The sequence below is a fragment of the Capra hircus genome, chromosome 26 (genome assembly GCF_001704415.2).
Source record: "Capra hircus breed San Clemente chromosome 26, ASM170441v1, whole genome shotgun sequence".
Lineage (NCBI taxonomy): Eukaryota > Metazoa > Chordata > Mammalia > Artiodactyla > Bovidae > Capra > Capra hircus.
The window spans coordinates 33,898,945-33,914,529 of NC_030833.1; the positions used below are offsets into that span (position 1 = coordinate 33,898,945).

General features: G+C 49.9%; 1 protein-coding gene across 2 annotated transcripts in view; it reads left to right on the plus strand.

Moving 5' to 3' along the window:
• TLL2 (tolloid like 2) overlaps positions 1–13,143 on the plus strand; it is a 143,076-nt gene extending 129,933 nt beyond the window's left edge. Inside the window, exons 17-21 of one of the 2 annotated variants that reach the window (XM_018041650.1) lie at positions 245–370; positions 2,412–2,539; positions 5,899–6,112; positions 9,224–9,474; positions 11,475–13,143. In XM_018041650.1, the coding sequence (XP_017897139.1) occupies positions 245–370; positions 2,412–2,539; positions 5,899–6,112; positions 9,224–9,474; positions 11,475–11,609 (854 nt within the window). In that variant the 3' untranslated portion in view covers positions 11,610–13,143. Of the gene's footprint in view, positions 1–244; positions 371–2,411; positions 2,540–5,898; positions 6,113–6,406; positions 6,535–9,223; positions 9,475–11,474 lie in introns of those variants that run through there. The other variant, XM_018041651.1, reaches the window with a different exon arrangement.

Below are 15,585 nucleotides of genomic sequence, written 5' to 3' on the forward strand. Positions count from 1 at the left end.
GGGGAGCAGGGGTGGAGACGCATGTGTACATAAAGCGCTTTAGGAGCATGGGGAATTCAGAATACACAGGCCAGGTCATGCCCAAGGAATGCTGCCCCCCCACCCCACCTTGGAGAGGAAGAATCAGCATTGGCGATGATCAGCGAGGCTCCCTGGCAGAGGCTCCTTTTGAGCGGGGTCCTGGGCTGTGAGGAGCCCTCCCATGTTGGTGGTTCCCCTTAGCATAGTTCGTTGATCTCCACAGACAAGGACGAGTGCGCCAAGGACAACGGCGGCTGCCAGCACGAGTGTGTCAACACCTTTGGGAGCTACCTGTGCAGATGCAGGAATGGCTACCGGCTCCATGAGAACGGGCAGGACTGCAAAGAGGGTGAGGCTGGACCGTGGCCGGGGTCAAGGGTAGGGGGTCACCTTGGCTGCCCGAGTATACCCATGCTCAAGAGCCAGGGGCGCTTCTTCCCCGGTTGGCCAAGCCCAGAAATGAGGCTCAGCTTCTGCCTGCCTTCCCTTCTCCCAGCCTCCTGCTCATGAGTGATTTCCCCCAGGGTCGTCACTCCTTCAGGGGGCTTGTAGGGGCCCTCAAGTGCTCTTCTACACTTATTATTGCAAAGAAGTTAAACCCCAGGTTCCAGAATCAGACCCCCAAAGTTTAAATATTGGCTCCGCCACTTGCTAGCTGTGTGACCTTGGGCGAATGACTTAACCTCTCTGAGCCTCAGTTTCCTCTTCTGTTTAAAAAAGACTAAACATACCTCCTTCTTGGGAACGCATGTACACCCGTGATGGATTCATGTCAATGTATGGCAAAACCAATACAGTATTGTAAAGTAAAACAAAGTAAAAAAAAAAAAAAAGATTTTGTGAGGGTTAAATGAGAGCATGCTTAGCAAGTATTTCATATAGCTGACACATAGCAAGCACTTGAAATGTTAATAGATATCAGCTATCTCTGCTGTAATCTTATCTACCATGCATGAGTCTAGTAAAATAGAATGGGGAAGACTTTGTTCCCTACTCCATTTGCTCCTGAGAGTCCTTCAGAGCCAGATGACTTTCGATGTCCAGCCGCTCTGTGAAAGGCCTTCCCTGTGTTCCTACTCCACCCTGCAAAGGGTGTTTGAGCATCTAGATAAACACACAAGCCTGCTGGCCTTGGCCCCACCACAAAGCCCTGCACACACAGAAGGGAAGGGAAGAGGTGAAGACTTCACGCCCCATCTGGGACAAGCACTTCAGACTTGGGGGATTCGGGCTGGCCAGGGCCTCCCTGGAAAATGAGCTAAATAAAGAATTAAAGAATGAGCTCAGACATCAACAACAACAACAACAACAACCTTCGTCTAGCTCCTGTGGTGCAGGGGAGGCCAGGAGGATTATAAAGTCAGCTAAGGTTCCATCTGGTGAACGGGATGGGTCCCCTTTGGGGGGGTGGGTGTCCAGGAGCAGACACCCCATGTCTGAACTGTTGGCACCTGTTCTCTTCATGCCAGAGCAGAGGCAGCGAGGAGGTGGAAGCCCCACATAGCTGCCCCCAACCCTGACCTGCCCTCAACTGCCCCCTCCAGCTGCCTCAGCCTGAAGCACCACCCCCAGAAACACACCCCCCTACAACCTGCAGCCTAGGAGCAGCAGCGGTACCTCCTCGGGGTCCTCTCCTTCCTAATCAGCAATAGCAAAGGCAGTCCTGGCTCCACCCCTGACCAACAGGTTGCTTGCCTTCTCTCAGCTTATCTTTTCAATTAGAAGGTGGAAAGGTTTAAATGAGAGGATGCAATCAAAGTGCTTACCGCAGCGCTCAACTCAGAGGGAGACAAATTCTAGCTATTGGCCAAAACGCTACTTACTGAGCAAGTCGTGGCACCACTCTTTGCAAATAGCACGGTAACCAGGGCAACATCTGTAGCCTCCAATTGAAACTACTTTGGAAACTAAAAGAAGGCATGGTGATGGAGACCTTTGTTAGCACTCGCTGCGCCTTTCACATGCATTATCTCATTTAATCCATGCACTCACCCCCCTCCAAAGATTGGCACTGCTTTTACAAACAAGGACACCAGGCTTACAGAAGCTCCCAAAGTCCCCCAGCTTGTATGCAGTGGAACCGGGACTTGAGATGAGGACCGTCTGACCCCAGGGCCTGTGGTCTTAACCCACTCTTCCATATTTCCAAGGACAACTGCAAAGCAAATAGCAATAGTTGGATAGATGACCTGACTCCAGGAAGGCAGCAAAGAAAAACCCATCAGCAGATTTCTGAGCCGGGGAACCCTTGATTCAGGCCAGCCTCTGCCCCCACGTTCAATGACCATGTGACAAGAGCTCAGGGAGGGGACTTTTCCAGAACACCCCTTCTGCTGCCCACCAGTGAGCTACCTCTCTCTCTCACTCTGTCTCTCTCTGCCTGTCCCCAGCCGGCTGTGTACACAAGATCAGCAGCGCAGAGGGGTCCCTGGTGAGCCCCAACTGGCCTGACAAATACCCGAGCCGGAGGGAGTGCACCTGGAACATCTCTTCAACCGCGGGCCACAGGGTGAAACTCGTGAGTTATTTTCAAAGTCTATGAACAACACAGATTTCAGTATCAGACTGACATGGGTCTGGGTCTCTGCTCTGCCTCTTCCCAGCTCCGAAACCTGGTGATGTTAATCAACATTTCCAGGACTCAGTTTTGTGTTCCGGAAAATGGGGCTGCTAGTAAAACCTACCTCAAGTAGCCTTTGTGCAGATTCAAAAAGAGGATGTACCTGAAGCCATCAGCACAGGGTGGTGGGTGAGCAACACTGTGTAAACAGCACCTGTTCACGGTGGTGTCACTCTGAACTGGCACCCTTTACACAGACTTGAAGTGTTGCTTGTGATTCCATTGTTTGCAGTTATAACATTTTACCAAATGATACATTCTCAAGATATAAAAAAAATATAGTCAGTCAGAGGGTTGGAAAGTGAAAACCAAATTCCCAGACCCCCATGCTCACTCTAGAAATTACTTTTCTGAACATTTTTTGGTGAATTCTTCCAGAAATTTCTGTTTGTATGCACAGGAAAAAAAAATATATCCTTTTCTTGCTCACATTTCTCAAAAGTACTCTGTTATTCATATTCCTCTACAACTTACATTTTTCCCATTAACTAAGAGTTGGACATGGCTGAGCAACGAAACACTTAGCACCTCACTGTTGTTAGCTAATTAACAATAGGAGATTAAGTTATGTATGCTAATTCTCTCTTGCATTAAACATATATATCTTCCAAGCCTTTCTTTGAGCTTCCCTGGTGGCTCAGATGGTAAAGAGTCTGCCTGCAATGCAGGAGGCTGGGTTTGATCCCTGGGTTGGGAAGATCCCTTGGAGAAGAGAATGGCAACCCACTCCAGTATTCTCGCCTCGAGAATTCCATGAATAGAGCAGCCTGGTAGGCTACAGTCCATGGGGTTGGCAAGAATCAGACACAGCTGAGCGACTAATACGCTAGTCCTATCCGTGCATATGATTGTGGTAGTCTGTATACTATGCTCGGTTATTGCAAAAGAGAAATGAGTTTTTCCTACAAGTCTTGCTTCTCAGCCACCAGGGACTCCCAGATCCTGGAGTGTAAGACAAACCCTCTTGCTTTCTGGAGAAACTGTATTCCGGCAGACAAACAGTTTTTAAATGGGTCATTCTAACTCTGGAAATTGCTAAACTTTTCAGAATATACATGGATGTCCCCTTGAATTATGCTAAACTCTTCGAATATATATGGATGTCCCCTTGAAACATATGTGGATGTTCCCTTGAATTATGGACCTCTTGGATTAATATATATGAGTGTCCCCTTGAATTATGGACCATATCTCCAGGGAGAAGGAGAGATAACATAGGAGAAGGTGATGATAAACAGACAGTCACCTGGTTACTTACGTGGGTGTTTATTGGCAAGAGCAGTGAGGAGGACAGGTGGGTGAATGCGCTCCCAAGTTGGGCGGCAGGTCCTGGTGTCTCTCTGTGCCAGGCCTGGGGCACCGGGGGTAAAGGCAGGCTCCCTGACCAAGGGCGCTCATGTGGGCACCTCCTATGCGTGGCTGTCTCTGTAGTAAGCACTTTCATTTGCTCTCCTGGGTCAGTCAGAAGCCTTGAACCTGGGCGAGGGCGAATTAAAGCGAGGGCATTGGAGAAAGGCTGCCATCTGCTGGAGGATGTTCGTCATGGCAACAGGAATCTCTGAAGCGGCGGGGGAATGGCGGCGGCGGGGGAATGGCGGCCCCCGGGGCTGGGAACGCGCAATATGCCCTCTTGGAACCGGTGCTTCGGTGGAAGGGTCAAAAGATTTCAGTAATTGCCCGCAAGCTCTTTTCCTGTTCTCTGCAGTGCTGAAGAACTAAAACAACCGACCACAGTGGCCAGAGTGAGCCCAGACCTCCAGTTTATCTGAGGCTCATACATACGTGCTAGTTCTTAAATATTTCCTTGGGAAGTGGATAGTGGGTATTGATCACGCTCTACCGTTTTGCCGCCACAGAGTGTGAGCTGAATGCTTACCAGGAAGCTAGTGTCTGACTGCATGGGGACAGCCACAGGGCATCCCATGAACTTTGGGGCGCTCGATGGCCCGCCATCCACCTCCCATTGCCCTGCCTGCCCTGTTACCACCGGCCTCCCTTTCCTTCTCCTGCCCACATCCCTATGCCCACTCTCTGGCCCCACCTCCCTGTCTGTAAGTGTGAAGAATCTTTCCCATTTCAAGTGTGTTTAACATCCTTACAAAAGCCAGTGGCCCTCTATTTCTCCCTGTCTACCTCCGTCCCTGACCTGTTGCCCCAGCTCCCTTCGTGTGAATGGAGACTCCTTCGCAACCCCTCCTGGTAAGGTTCTCTCTCCCTCTCTGTCATTTGGTCCAGGTCTTCATTTAAAGTGTCCCCTCTCACCTTGTCCCATGCCCCTGATAGCCATGGGCAGGCCATCAGCCAGTCGTCTGCCCAGAGCCTGAGAAGTCCTACGTGTGGAGCTGCAGAGCCCAGCGTACAGCCTGAAGTTATGAGGTTGCCCTGGCCTGCTTTGGGGGACAGACTGGGGGGGACAAGAAGAAGAGAGGCAGTACAGGCTAGTTATGGTTCGAGTGTGGTCTGGAGTCAGGCTGCCTGGGAATCAAGTTCAGCCCCGTCCTCTAGCTGTGTGAGCGTGGGCAGATCCCTTAACTTCCCTAAGCCTCATTTTTCCCTCTGCACACTGGGGATAATCATAGCCCTTCCCTGACAGCATCATCAGAATTAAGTAACAAAATGCGGGGGTCTGCATGGAAAGAAAACACTCAACTCAGGCCAGCCTCTCTAGTCATGAGCACGTGGAGCAGCGTGCACTTCATAAAGCGCCGTTCACGTCATCTGCGCTCAGGGGGCTGCACGGTGCAGTGCAGAAGTTGAGGGCAGGGGCTCCTGACCTCCTGGTCCTGGCCCAGCTCTGCCAGTGGGTGACCCCTGGGCAATTTATGCAACAGCTCTGTGCCTCAGTTTCCTCATCTGTAAAGTGGTGGTTATCACGGCAGACACCTCACAAGGGCATGAGGACTACTGCTCACAAAACACTGAGAACAGTGCCTGGCTCAGAGGAAGCACCTTGGTCTCATGTGAAGCGAGGGAGACGCCATGAGACCCGACAGGAGCACAGACACCAACACGCAGTCTCTGACCCCGGCTGTCTTATCCGCCCAGGGGTCATGGTGGCAGTAGCTCACAGGGTTGCTCTGGAGACCAAAAGAGGCCAGGTGGTGGCCCTCACCACAAGCGTGGCCATCATCGCGATGGGTGCCACGCCCCCCGCACAGCTGGCTGGGCAGACGCGTGTCCTTGTGTCCCCAGAGAGGGGGCCTGCACCCACCCCGGCTGAAAGGACCTGGCCTCACTCGCTGCTCTTTCACCCCCAGACGTTTAATGAATTCGAGATCGAGCAGCACCAGGAATGTGCCTACGACCATCTGGAACTCTACGACGGGCCTGACAGCCAGGCCCCCGTCCTCGGCCGTTTCTGCGGCAGCAAGAAGCCGGACCCTGTGGTGGCCTCGGGCAGCAGCCTGTTTCTCCGGTTTTATTCGGACGCCTCGGTGCAGAGGAGAGGATTCCAGGCTGTGCACAGCACAGGTGCGTGGGCTGGGGCCCTGGCCTTCAGCTAATCCCCATGTGGACCCGAGATAGATGAGTGATGAAGGCAGGGAAAGGACCACCTTTAATTCTGATTATTGTGGGGACGGGAGTTGTGCAATGATGTGTCCCTTTTAAAATGAAACATGAACAGCCATGGGGGAGGGTTGTTTTACCGTTTTGACAACCTATTAAGTGAGCAACCCTTTTTAGGTGCCAAACTTCTTACATCTCTTCCTTTGTTCCTCCTACCCTCCTTTTAAACTTTTATTTGTAATTTGCTGTTTTGTGAAGCCCTGGGTCTGGGTGCTGAATGGTGGAAAGAAGTCCTCTGTACCCCTCCAAGAAGCAGTTCCAAAAAAATGAGAAGTGTTTCTGTTTCCCGTTATTTTTCTCACTTGAAATAAACAGCCTTAATCAGCCCTTTGGAGGAAAATGTTTATGCTTATTACTTACATTATTTACCATGCTAAACAGAAGAAAGTCAGTAAGAACATTGGCTCTGCTCTTTAGCCACTTAAAGGATACAGCCTGGGACTTGTTGTTCAGTCGCTAAGTTGTGTCCGACTCTTGGCGACTCCTCTTTGCAGCACGACAGGCTTCCCTGTCCTTCACCATCTCTGGGAGCTTGCTCAAACTCACGTCCATGCAGTCGGTGATGCCATCCAACCATCTCATCCTCTGTCACCCCCTTCTCCTGCCCTCATACCGCCTGGGACTAGAATCCATGAAGCAACCTTGACTTTCTGATCCTCGCCCTCTGACAAAGCAGCGGCAGTGAGGCTCACTCAGAGCCTGCGATCACGATCGTGATCTCTGTGAGGTTTTCTGATCCCTTTAACAGCCCCTCCTCCCAGTTTTCTCCTCGAGCCAGAAAATATGAATCAGATGAGACAAAGCGACAGCCAGCATCTTCGAAGCCTGGCTGACCCTGGCCGCGAACTCCCCACTGTTCACGGCTGCATCATCACTTCCCTGGTGACGTTTAAAAGCCACTGACTAGTGACTTCACCCTCTTGTCCCTGCAGACTGAGTGTGGGTGCTCATGGTGGGTCAGGGCCCTGCAGGAAACAGGGGCACACTCAGATGGAGTCATTATTTGAGAAGCTACTGAGGGACTGTTTACAGAGGGGTGGACAGGATGTGGGGACTCCACACGGGCTGTGCAGCAACCATGGCTGAGATGCAGGGCTGTCACTCCCATCGGTCTCAATGACAGAGGCAGGGGATCCGTTCCTGAAGCCTAGAGACAAAAGCAGGCGAGCAGAGGGCCCCCAAACAGGAGCTGTGACTTGCAGTCAAAGGACACAGCCGGTGGTGACCAGGCAAGGAGGGACCTGGGAATAGTGCCCTGACCTCTTCTTCCCTGATCTGCTAGTGCTGCCTGTGGCCGGATCAGGGAGCCAAGGGGCTCGTCCATGTAGACCCAGAGGTCTGCTTCCAGGGGCCAGGGCAGGTGGGAAGAGGACAGGAGATCTGGCAGGATGGGTGGGAGGCATCCTACCTGGCGCAGCCCTCATTTCATTGCCAGCCACATCTCAAGAATTTGAAATTTTCCAAAGACAGCTCAGACCTGGAAGAAAATCTAAGCTAGAGCACACTCGGGGCTGAGGGTTGGCAGTCGGACAGGACTGGGGCCAGGCTGGATGTGGAGCTCCAGCTGGGTGAGGGACAGCGGGGGGGGGGGCGGGGAAGAGGGGCAGGGGACCTCGGGGCAAGGTGAACGTTACCGCACAGTGTGGAAGCCACGCCGTGGGGAGGAGGCATGGAGCACACTGAGAGCTGCAGTGGGGGAATTTACCTGCAAAATTCCGTTGCTCTCTAATGGCCCATCACTCTCAGGTACATATTTTTATCATGGGTTATGTAGGATGGGCTCAGGCCAACCCGAGTTACCATCCTAGTAAAAAAAACAGCTAAAGCTACAGAATACAAGTCCAAAGTTTGAGGCATAGCTCACCTGTAACACCCACAGAGGGTTTTTGAAAGCTAGCCTGTGGTCAGGCTCTCAAATGCAGGTGCTGCTGCTGCTGCTTAGCCACATCCAACTCTTCGGGACCCTATGGGCTGTAGCGCACCAGGTTCCTCTGTCCATGGTGATTCTCCAGGCAGGAACACTGGAGAAGGTTGCCATGCCCTCCTCCACCGTCTGGACCATTAGGGAAGCCCAGCAGTACTGGAGTGGGTAGACTACCCCTTCTCCAGGGGATGGGGATCTTCCAGGAATTGACCCAGGAATCGAACCGGGGTCTCCTGCTTTGGGGACAGATACTTTACCAGCGAAACTATCAGGGAAGCCCAGATGAAGGTGCAATCCAGATCTATTCTGAGGTTTCAGGTTTGAGCCCTCACCAGCAGTTTTGAACCCACTCCAGTGTTCTTGCCTGGAGAATCCCAGGGACAGCGGAGCCTGGTGGGCTGCGGTCTATCGGGTCGGACAGAGTCGGACACGACTGAAGGGATTTAGCAGCAGCAGCAGCAGCAGCACTTTTGATGCGCTTTTGGCGCCCTCTGCTGGCAAAAATAGCAGATTACGGTGAGTCTGTCGGCAGGAGTGAGCCCTTTTCAGATGCTTCCAGACAACAAAGCAGTAAAGACCCAGCCACATCCTTGCGACCAGCAGGGCAAACCATCCCTTGGCCCCATACATCCACAACTGGAGAGAAGGGAAGGCTTTTATCATGGCATCCCTGGTGTTCCCCGAGGCTCCCTGTAGCCCAGTCTGGGAACATCGGTCCTGGGTGTGTATGTAAGGGCTAATTTGGATTCCCCAGCGAACCCTGGAAACTCCTGAATCTCTTTTAGTTCTCTGTAAAATGGGTTTTTTTGGAGGAGGAAATGGCAACCCACTCCAGTATTCTTGCCTGGAAAATTCCATGGGCAGAGGAACCTGACAGGCTACAGTCCATGGGTTGCAGAGTCGGACTGACTAACAAGACGGGGCGATGAAACTTGCCTGGCCATTCGCACAGAGCAAACTCGAGGCTTTGTAGAGAAGACGGGCCTGTACAGAGGGTGTGAAGAGAGACGGGGTCGCTGGGGGAGGGGTGTGCGGCGCGGAGCGCGTTCTCTCTGTGCCGAGGGGGCATCGCGCTTCTCTCTCTGCTCCAGAGTGTGGGGGCAGGCTGAAGGCCGAAGTGCAGAGCAAAGAGCTCTATTCCCATGCCCAGTTTGGGGACAACAACTACCCGAGCCAGGCCCGCTGCGACTGGGTGATCGTGGCGGAGGACGGCTACGGCGTGGAGCTGATCTTCCGCACGTTTGAGGTCGAGGAGGAAGCTGACTGCGGCTACGACTACATGGAGGCGTTCGACGGCTACGACAGCACGGCGCCCAGGCTCGGCCGCTTCTGCGGCTCCGGGGTGAGTCCTGGGGATGCAGGGATGGTGGTGGGCGGTCACCGCGGGGACCCAGAGCATGAACTGAGCGGTCAGACACACGCGGGTCACAGTCCTGGCGGCCGGCTGCTTAGGGCACCAGCCAGGAGGCCCGTCCTGCTGGAGCAAAGAGGGAAACCCGGAGGGTAGCTGGAGAGGAGGTTGGGAGTAACGGGGACCAGGTCAGGAAAGCCTGATGCAGAGGCCAGCTGGGGAAGAGAGTCTTCCTTTTAGGGCTGCCTTTTTGCAGACTGGGCTTCCCTGGTAGCTCAGCTGGTAAAGAATCTGCGTGTCATGCAGGAGAACTCGGTTTGATTCCTGGGTGGGAAGGATCCCCTGGAGAAGAGATAGGTTACCCATTCCAGTATTCTGGTGGCTCAGCTACCCACTCCAGTATTCTGACCTGGAGAATTTCATGGATTGTATTGTCCATGGGGTCACAAAGAGTCCGACACAACTTTCACTTTTGCAGAGGGTCTGTCCCCCCACACCCCCATTTTTGTTTAGCCTTCAGCCCTCTTTTTTAAAAAATATATATTTGAATTATCCTCTCGTGTATTCCATATATTCCCAGTTCTCTCTCCCAGTAGAAACCAAATGCTTATACAAATTACAAATCACTTTTAACTATAAACATTAGTTATGTTCAAGGTCATTATGATTGTTTTCATTATCGCCTTCTTCCTGGGCCACCTTCTCAGGACAGGGCAGGCCTGTTTTCATCACTGTTTCCCCAGCACCTGCCATAGGGCTGGCACTGAGCTCGCTCTCAGTGAGGGCGTAGACCAGCTCAGGGTCCTGGTCCTCCTCCATCTGCGTCACGCTGCCCACATGGGGCTCCCAGCTCTGTCTTCTCCTTCACCTGCAGAGCTGATCACGCAAGCCTCTTTGCAACTGGCCGAACTTACAGTAAATCATTTTGGAGTCATTAGTGCATGTGGTAAACAGAACCTCAAACTGGTCTTTGTATGGATCTTTGAATAATTTCCCTTCATCTTCTCTCACCCTCCAAAAAAGAAAGGACGACACAGTGTGGCTTAGCTGATGCAGTGCCTTTGAGACGTAAAGCCTTTCAAACTGTGGGGTCCACACGCGGAGGAGAACTTTGAAGGGTCCTGAGCAGTGAAATATACAGAAAGTCCAGTTTGGTTCCATTAGAATCTGGCAGATGGCAGCCTGGGATCCTGGCTCCCTTTCACCTACCACCTGGTGAAACCTTTCTGTCAAACGTAGCAACTCCATCCCACGTTTTGTCCTTGGACAAGGCAGAGGCCTCAACGATGGTCTTTGTCTTAGATCTCCTGGGAGAACAGCACAGCGGTAGCCCCAGTGCTGGGTGATTCGTGATATACACTTTATAGTCAGAAGACCTGAGGTTGGAGACTATTGAGCTGTGAACTAGATTTTCAACTAGATTTTCAAGCATAGAATGGAGATAGTGCCTGCCTTATAAAGCAGCTGTAACTTTACATGAGATGAAATCTGAAAATGCTTCAGTCTGTGTGTGTGTTAGTCACTCAGTCGTGTCCAACTCTTTGCTACCCATGGACTGTAGCCCGCCAGGCTCCTCTGTCCATGGGATTCTCCAGGCAAGAATACAGTAGTGGGTTGCCATTCCCTTCTCCAGGGGATCTTGGAGGGATCAAACCCAGGTCTCCTGCATTGCAGGAGATTCCTTACCATCTGAGCCACCACGGAAGCCCTGGAATTAAGTGCTTAGGTGCACTTAATCAACCGATGCACTTAATATTAATAGATTCTATAAGAGCTGTGCGCTTAGAATTGTCTTTGGAAAAGGAGAGCTGGGGCAGGGGGTGGGGGTGCTCTTGGGAACAGAATTTGAAAAGCTTTTCTTTGAAAACACAGCTTGTTTTGATGCCCTTCAGCGTCTCTCCTGTGTCTTTGTCTCATCCTCCTTATTTTAATACTCCAACCACAGCCAACTGGCTTAAAGTCCCCCTGGTTTTCCTTTCTCCCCACCTCAGCCATTGGAAGAAATCTACTCTGCAGGGGATTCTCTGATGATTCGATTCCACACTGATGACACCATTAACAAGAAAGGCTTTCATGCCCGGTATACCAGTACCAAGTTCCAGGATGCCCTACACATGAAGAAATAATGTTGTTCTTGAAAAACAGGAACTGAGAATGTTTTTATAACAATAGCACCTTGTGAATCTGCCCTAAAGCAGTGTACAGTATTATTCTCAAACAAAAACTCAAAATCTAGCCTTGGAAGTGTGTGTATCTGATGAATTTGCCCAGAACAAGGAGGGGAGAAGGTATTTCTTTGATTCCGGCCTTGGTGTTACCAATCATGCAGTTTTAAAGATTAAGAGTTGATGTCACTGGCTATTTAAGCTTTGCCTGTTTGTCTCCTTGCCCTTTGCTCCTATGAGGCAGAAGCCTACCCTTAGGTGGCTCTGTTTCTGGATGTGCTTCCATAGGTGTAAGGCAGGCTGACTGTGTCTTGGAGACTCGGGGCATCTTCTATCAGCGCTAGGCAATGAGGATAAAAGACTGGCCATGGCTCATGTGTTCCTCACAGCTTTGGCTGGAGACATTAACTCTCTGCCAGGGACACGTCACCCAAGAAGCCCAAGAATATGGGCGTTGGGACTAAAACAGGCATCGCAGTAAGCATCATACAGAGGAAGCTGGTGTCTGAGGATCACTGTCACATAGCAAGGAGACCCCCAACTTGTCCTCTGTGTCTTCAGCTCTCCTTGCCCGTGCTGGGTTTTCCCCATCCCTAATTGCATTAAGGGTCCAAGGCATCCACTGTGACTTCAGCAGAACAGTTGCTGGTGAGAGTCCCTAGTCTTCCGAAAAGAAGACATCCTGACTTGTCCTCCTGCCCTCCCTGACTTGGAGAAGACTCCACGTGGCCTTGGGATTTCACGGGCCAATAATCTCTTTCTCCAGCTTTGGAGGCCCTTGCTGTGGTTGACTTTCACTCTTGACAACCAGTTCAAACTGTATTTGCAAAACGTGCAAAGACATCTTATAGGGGACCATTCAGGTCCCTCATGAACATCACTGAAAACTGGTTAATTATAAGTTATGTAAGAATCAACGCTTTGTGGAACAAGTCTACCTGTGACTAACTTCCTGACACTGGTTGGGTTAAAGAGTGCCATTGGTGACTTACTCAGACTAACGAGCTTTCAGTCACCAACTTTCAATTAGAATTCATCACATTTGGCATTCGCTTTGGAGAAGTGGAGAGGATGTTGTTTACATAATTTTAGAACCTCCAGGTGTACTTTAAACAGTGAGGTAGTTTTGAATGGCATTTCATTAAGGCATCTATGGGCATTATGAGCTAAAAGCTGTGGTATGTTAGCTTTAAAAAAGAGTATTTATGTTGGAATAATTTTAAAATAATGTTTACATAGCCGTAAGTCCTGTGTGGTTGGTATTGAACACAGGATAGCACACAAGAAGGGTTTTGGTGTGAGTTGAAATTGCTCCCAAGCACCAGAATTCCTTGGGGATGAATCAACATCATTTGAAACAAAATATTTGCAAAACATTTAAAGGTGATATTTTTGAAAATCAGAATATGGCCCCAGAGGACTATGTCTAGTTAAAAGGATTGCTGGGAGTTAAAATAAAAAGACATTAAAAAATAAGAATACAAAGAAAGGTAGAAAAAAATGCATGGGAATATTTTTTCCTTAAAACAGAAAAAAATCAAAGTATTATTATTAATAATAATATATGTCTGTATATATGTATGTATGTAAAGGATTAACTGTCAGAGCCTTAATCAGTGCCGTGTGATAAACGCTGACCCACAGGCTTGACTAATAGGCCCTCCTGGACCAGCCTTGTGTTCTATGGGTTTACCTTTACCAAGCCTCTCTTGGCCTTTCTTGGCCCTGGAGGGAGGTTCAACCTACATTCTTATATTGTGATCTTTCACAGCCCCCGTCCCGGAATTTCTTTGATTCAGAACATGGAACAGCTTGTTGTGTGGTTCAGGTCTTACCTGCCTCATAGGGTGGATTCCATTTCTCTGATATTTTGTTTGGGGGCTTTTATTTTGTCCCATCTGATCTTCAAAGCTGACACCGAAATCAGGATTAAGAAGGTGGCTGTGAAGGGCCTCTTGCCGAGGACTTGAAAATTCTGTAGTTTCAGCCTTTAGAAGTCTGAATACGGTTGATGAATTCCCTGGAAAAGTGAGAGGGAGTCAGAAACAGAGCCAGCTCTGCCTCTGTCTTTGCTGCTCTCGTGAAACAATGGTACTTGTTTTTCTCTCTCTAGTATGATTTTCAAAAACACACAGCTTCAACCATTATCAACCTGTGGCCAACTGGAAACAATGAGACGCTTATGAAAACCTTTCTTTAGGCCTTCTGTGAGTGACGTATTCTCAGAAAAGACAAGCTCTGATTCAGCTGGGGCTGGCCAGACAGCTCCCCTGGAAGCTCAGACTCACGGGACATATACACAACGCAGGTTCTGCAAAGAACTGAACAGATGGCTTCACGAGAGAAAGTCCACTCAGCAGAAAGACCCAGGCCCCTGCCTTGGCTCTTCCAAATGCTCAGTGACCTTTCTGTACACATCCCACGGGACGTTACCCCTGCCTGCTTTGTCCTTGGGGCTGTTGCAAAGCTCCAAGCAGGCTGACTTCAGCTCAGAGAATTCTCTTGATGACCTGGTGAAACATTTGGGGTCCAGGTCTTCAGCCTGGTCCAATTCTAGTGTCATCTGGTCTAGCAAATGCTAGAACCTGGATCCCAGGGCAGGGTGAGGATCTGGAATTAACTTCAGCCTGTGGAACTTCTCCAACCAGAGAAGGAGGCTGTGTATTGATTCACCAGAAGACGGCTTCCCTCTAAAGTTAAGTTTTATGTTATTCATGAAATGCTCAACTTGGTTACATCATTTGTAAAATCTTGTTAACTAGCAAGTCACCCTGGGGTTTGCCGTCAATCTGGTCCACTTGATAAATCTCAGATAATTTGTGGTGTTGTCATTGTTCAACATGTGAACAAGTGTTCCCTAGGCTTTGGCAGATGGTTTTCAAGTTTCCTTTGTAGACTGAACTTCTGAAAAATAATCTCAAATGTCTAGAAGATTTCTTTAAAAAAAAAAAAAAGAAAAACCGTTTAGAGCATTATCTATAAATATACTGTATTTTTTATCGTGTGTAATTGTACGTTTCATGAAATGTCAGTTTCAAAAAGAAAGTGGAAAGGAGCTAACACATGTCTAGAAAGAATTGTTTCATTAAAGAATGTGGATTTATCGACATGTCCTGGGTTTGTATGACAAGGTCAGTCCTCTTGGTGATCTTTTTCTCCAATATCACAGGAACTTGGGAAGCATGTACAAAAGGGGGGGCCTTCTCTTTGGCCTTCTATGATCTGGTGAATACCCAGAACCTGGCTCCAGAACAGGGCTCCTCTTGGACCCAGAAAGTCACAAGCAAAGCTGAAGAGAGCTTCAAAGTTGCCCCCCTTCTTGGACACAGACAGGCTGGAAATCAACAACATGAACATTGAAGAGATGGTTGCTACTATAACAGCTTAGGCCTGGTAGCCATCTTCCCTTTGTCCCCCAGCAATCCTCTCCATCTGGTTTTGAGCCTGAGGACCGCATGTGGCCTCTAAAACTGAAGGTCACAGTTCTTATGAGGGGGCTCTCTTACAAGTGGCAATTGAGTTTCTGGTCCTTTGGGATCTTGTTGCTCATGATTTGTCCCAGCTGCCCGTGCACACAGTTATTTTTAGTTCCTTATAGTTTCTTTGTGTTTGATTGCTCAAGGAGACATTTGTCCAGGTGCAAGCAAGCACTGGAACAAGAGGTCCCAGGTCCCAGACCCCAGACTGTCTCAAGACACATCAGATTCTCCTCCTGAAACTAGAGTCTTGCTCAAGGGGCGAGTGGGCTGAGCTGCTTCAGGGCTGGTTTTCCCTGGGAGGATGTCTTGAGAGCACCATCTAGGAGTTCTTGCTGCTGAAGCCTCAGGAGCGACCCAGAGCCGGGGCCCCCGACCTCTCTTCATTCTGTTGGCATCCCTACAGCCACCCAACCAATTTCATTTCTTCTTAAAGATTAGGCATCTGAAAAAATTAGACT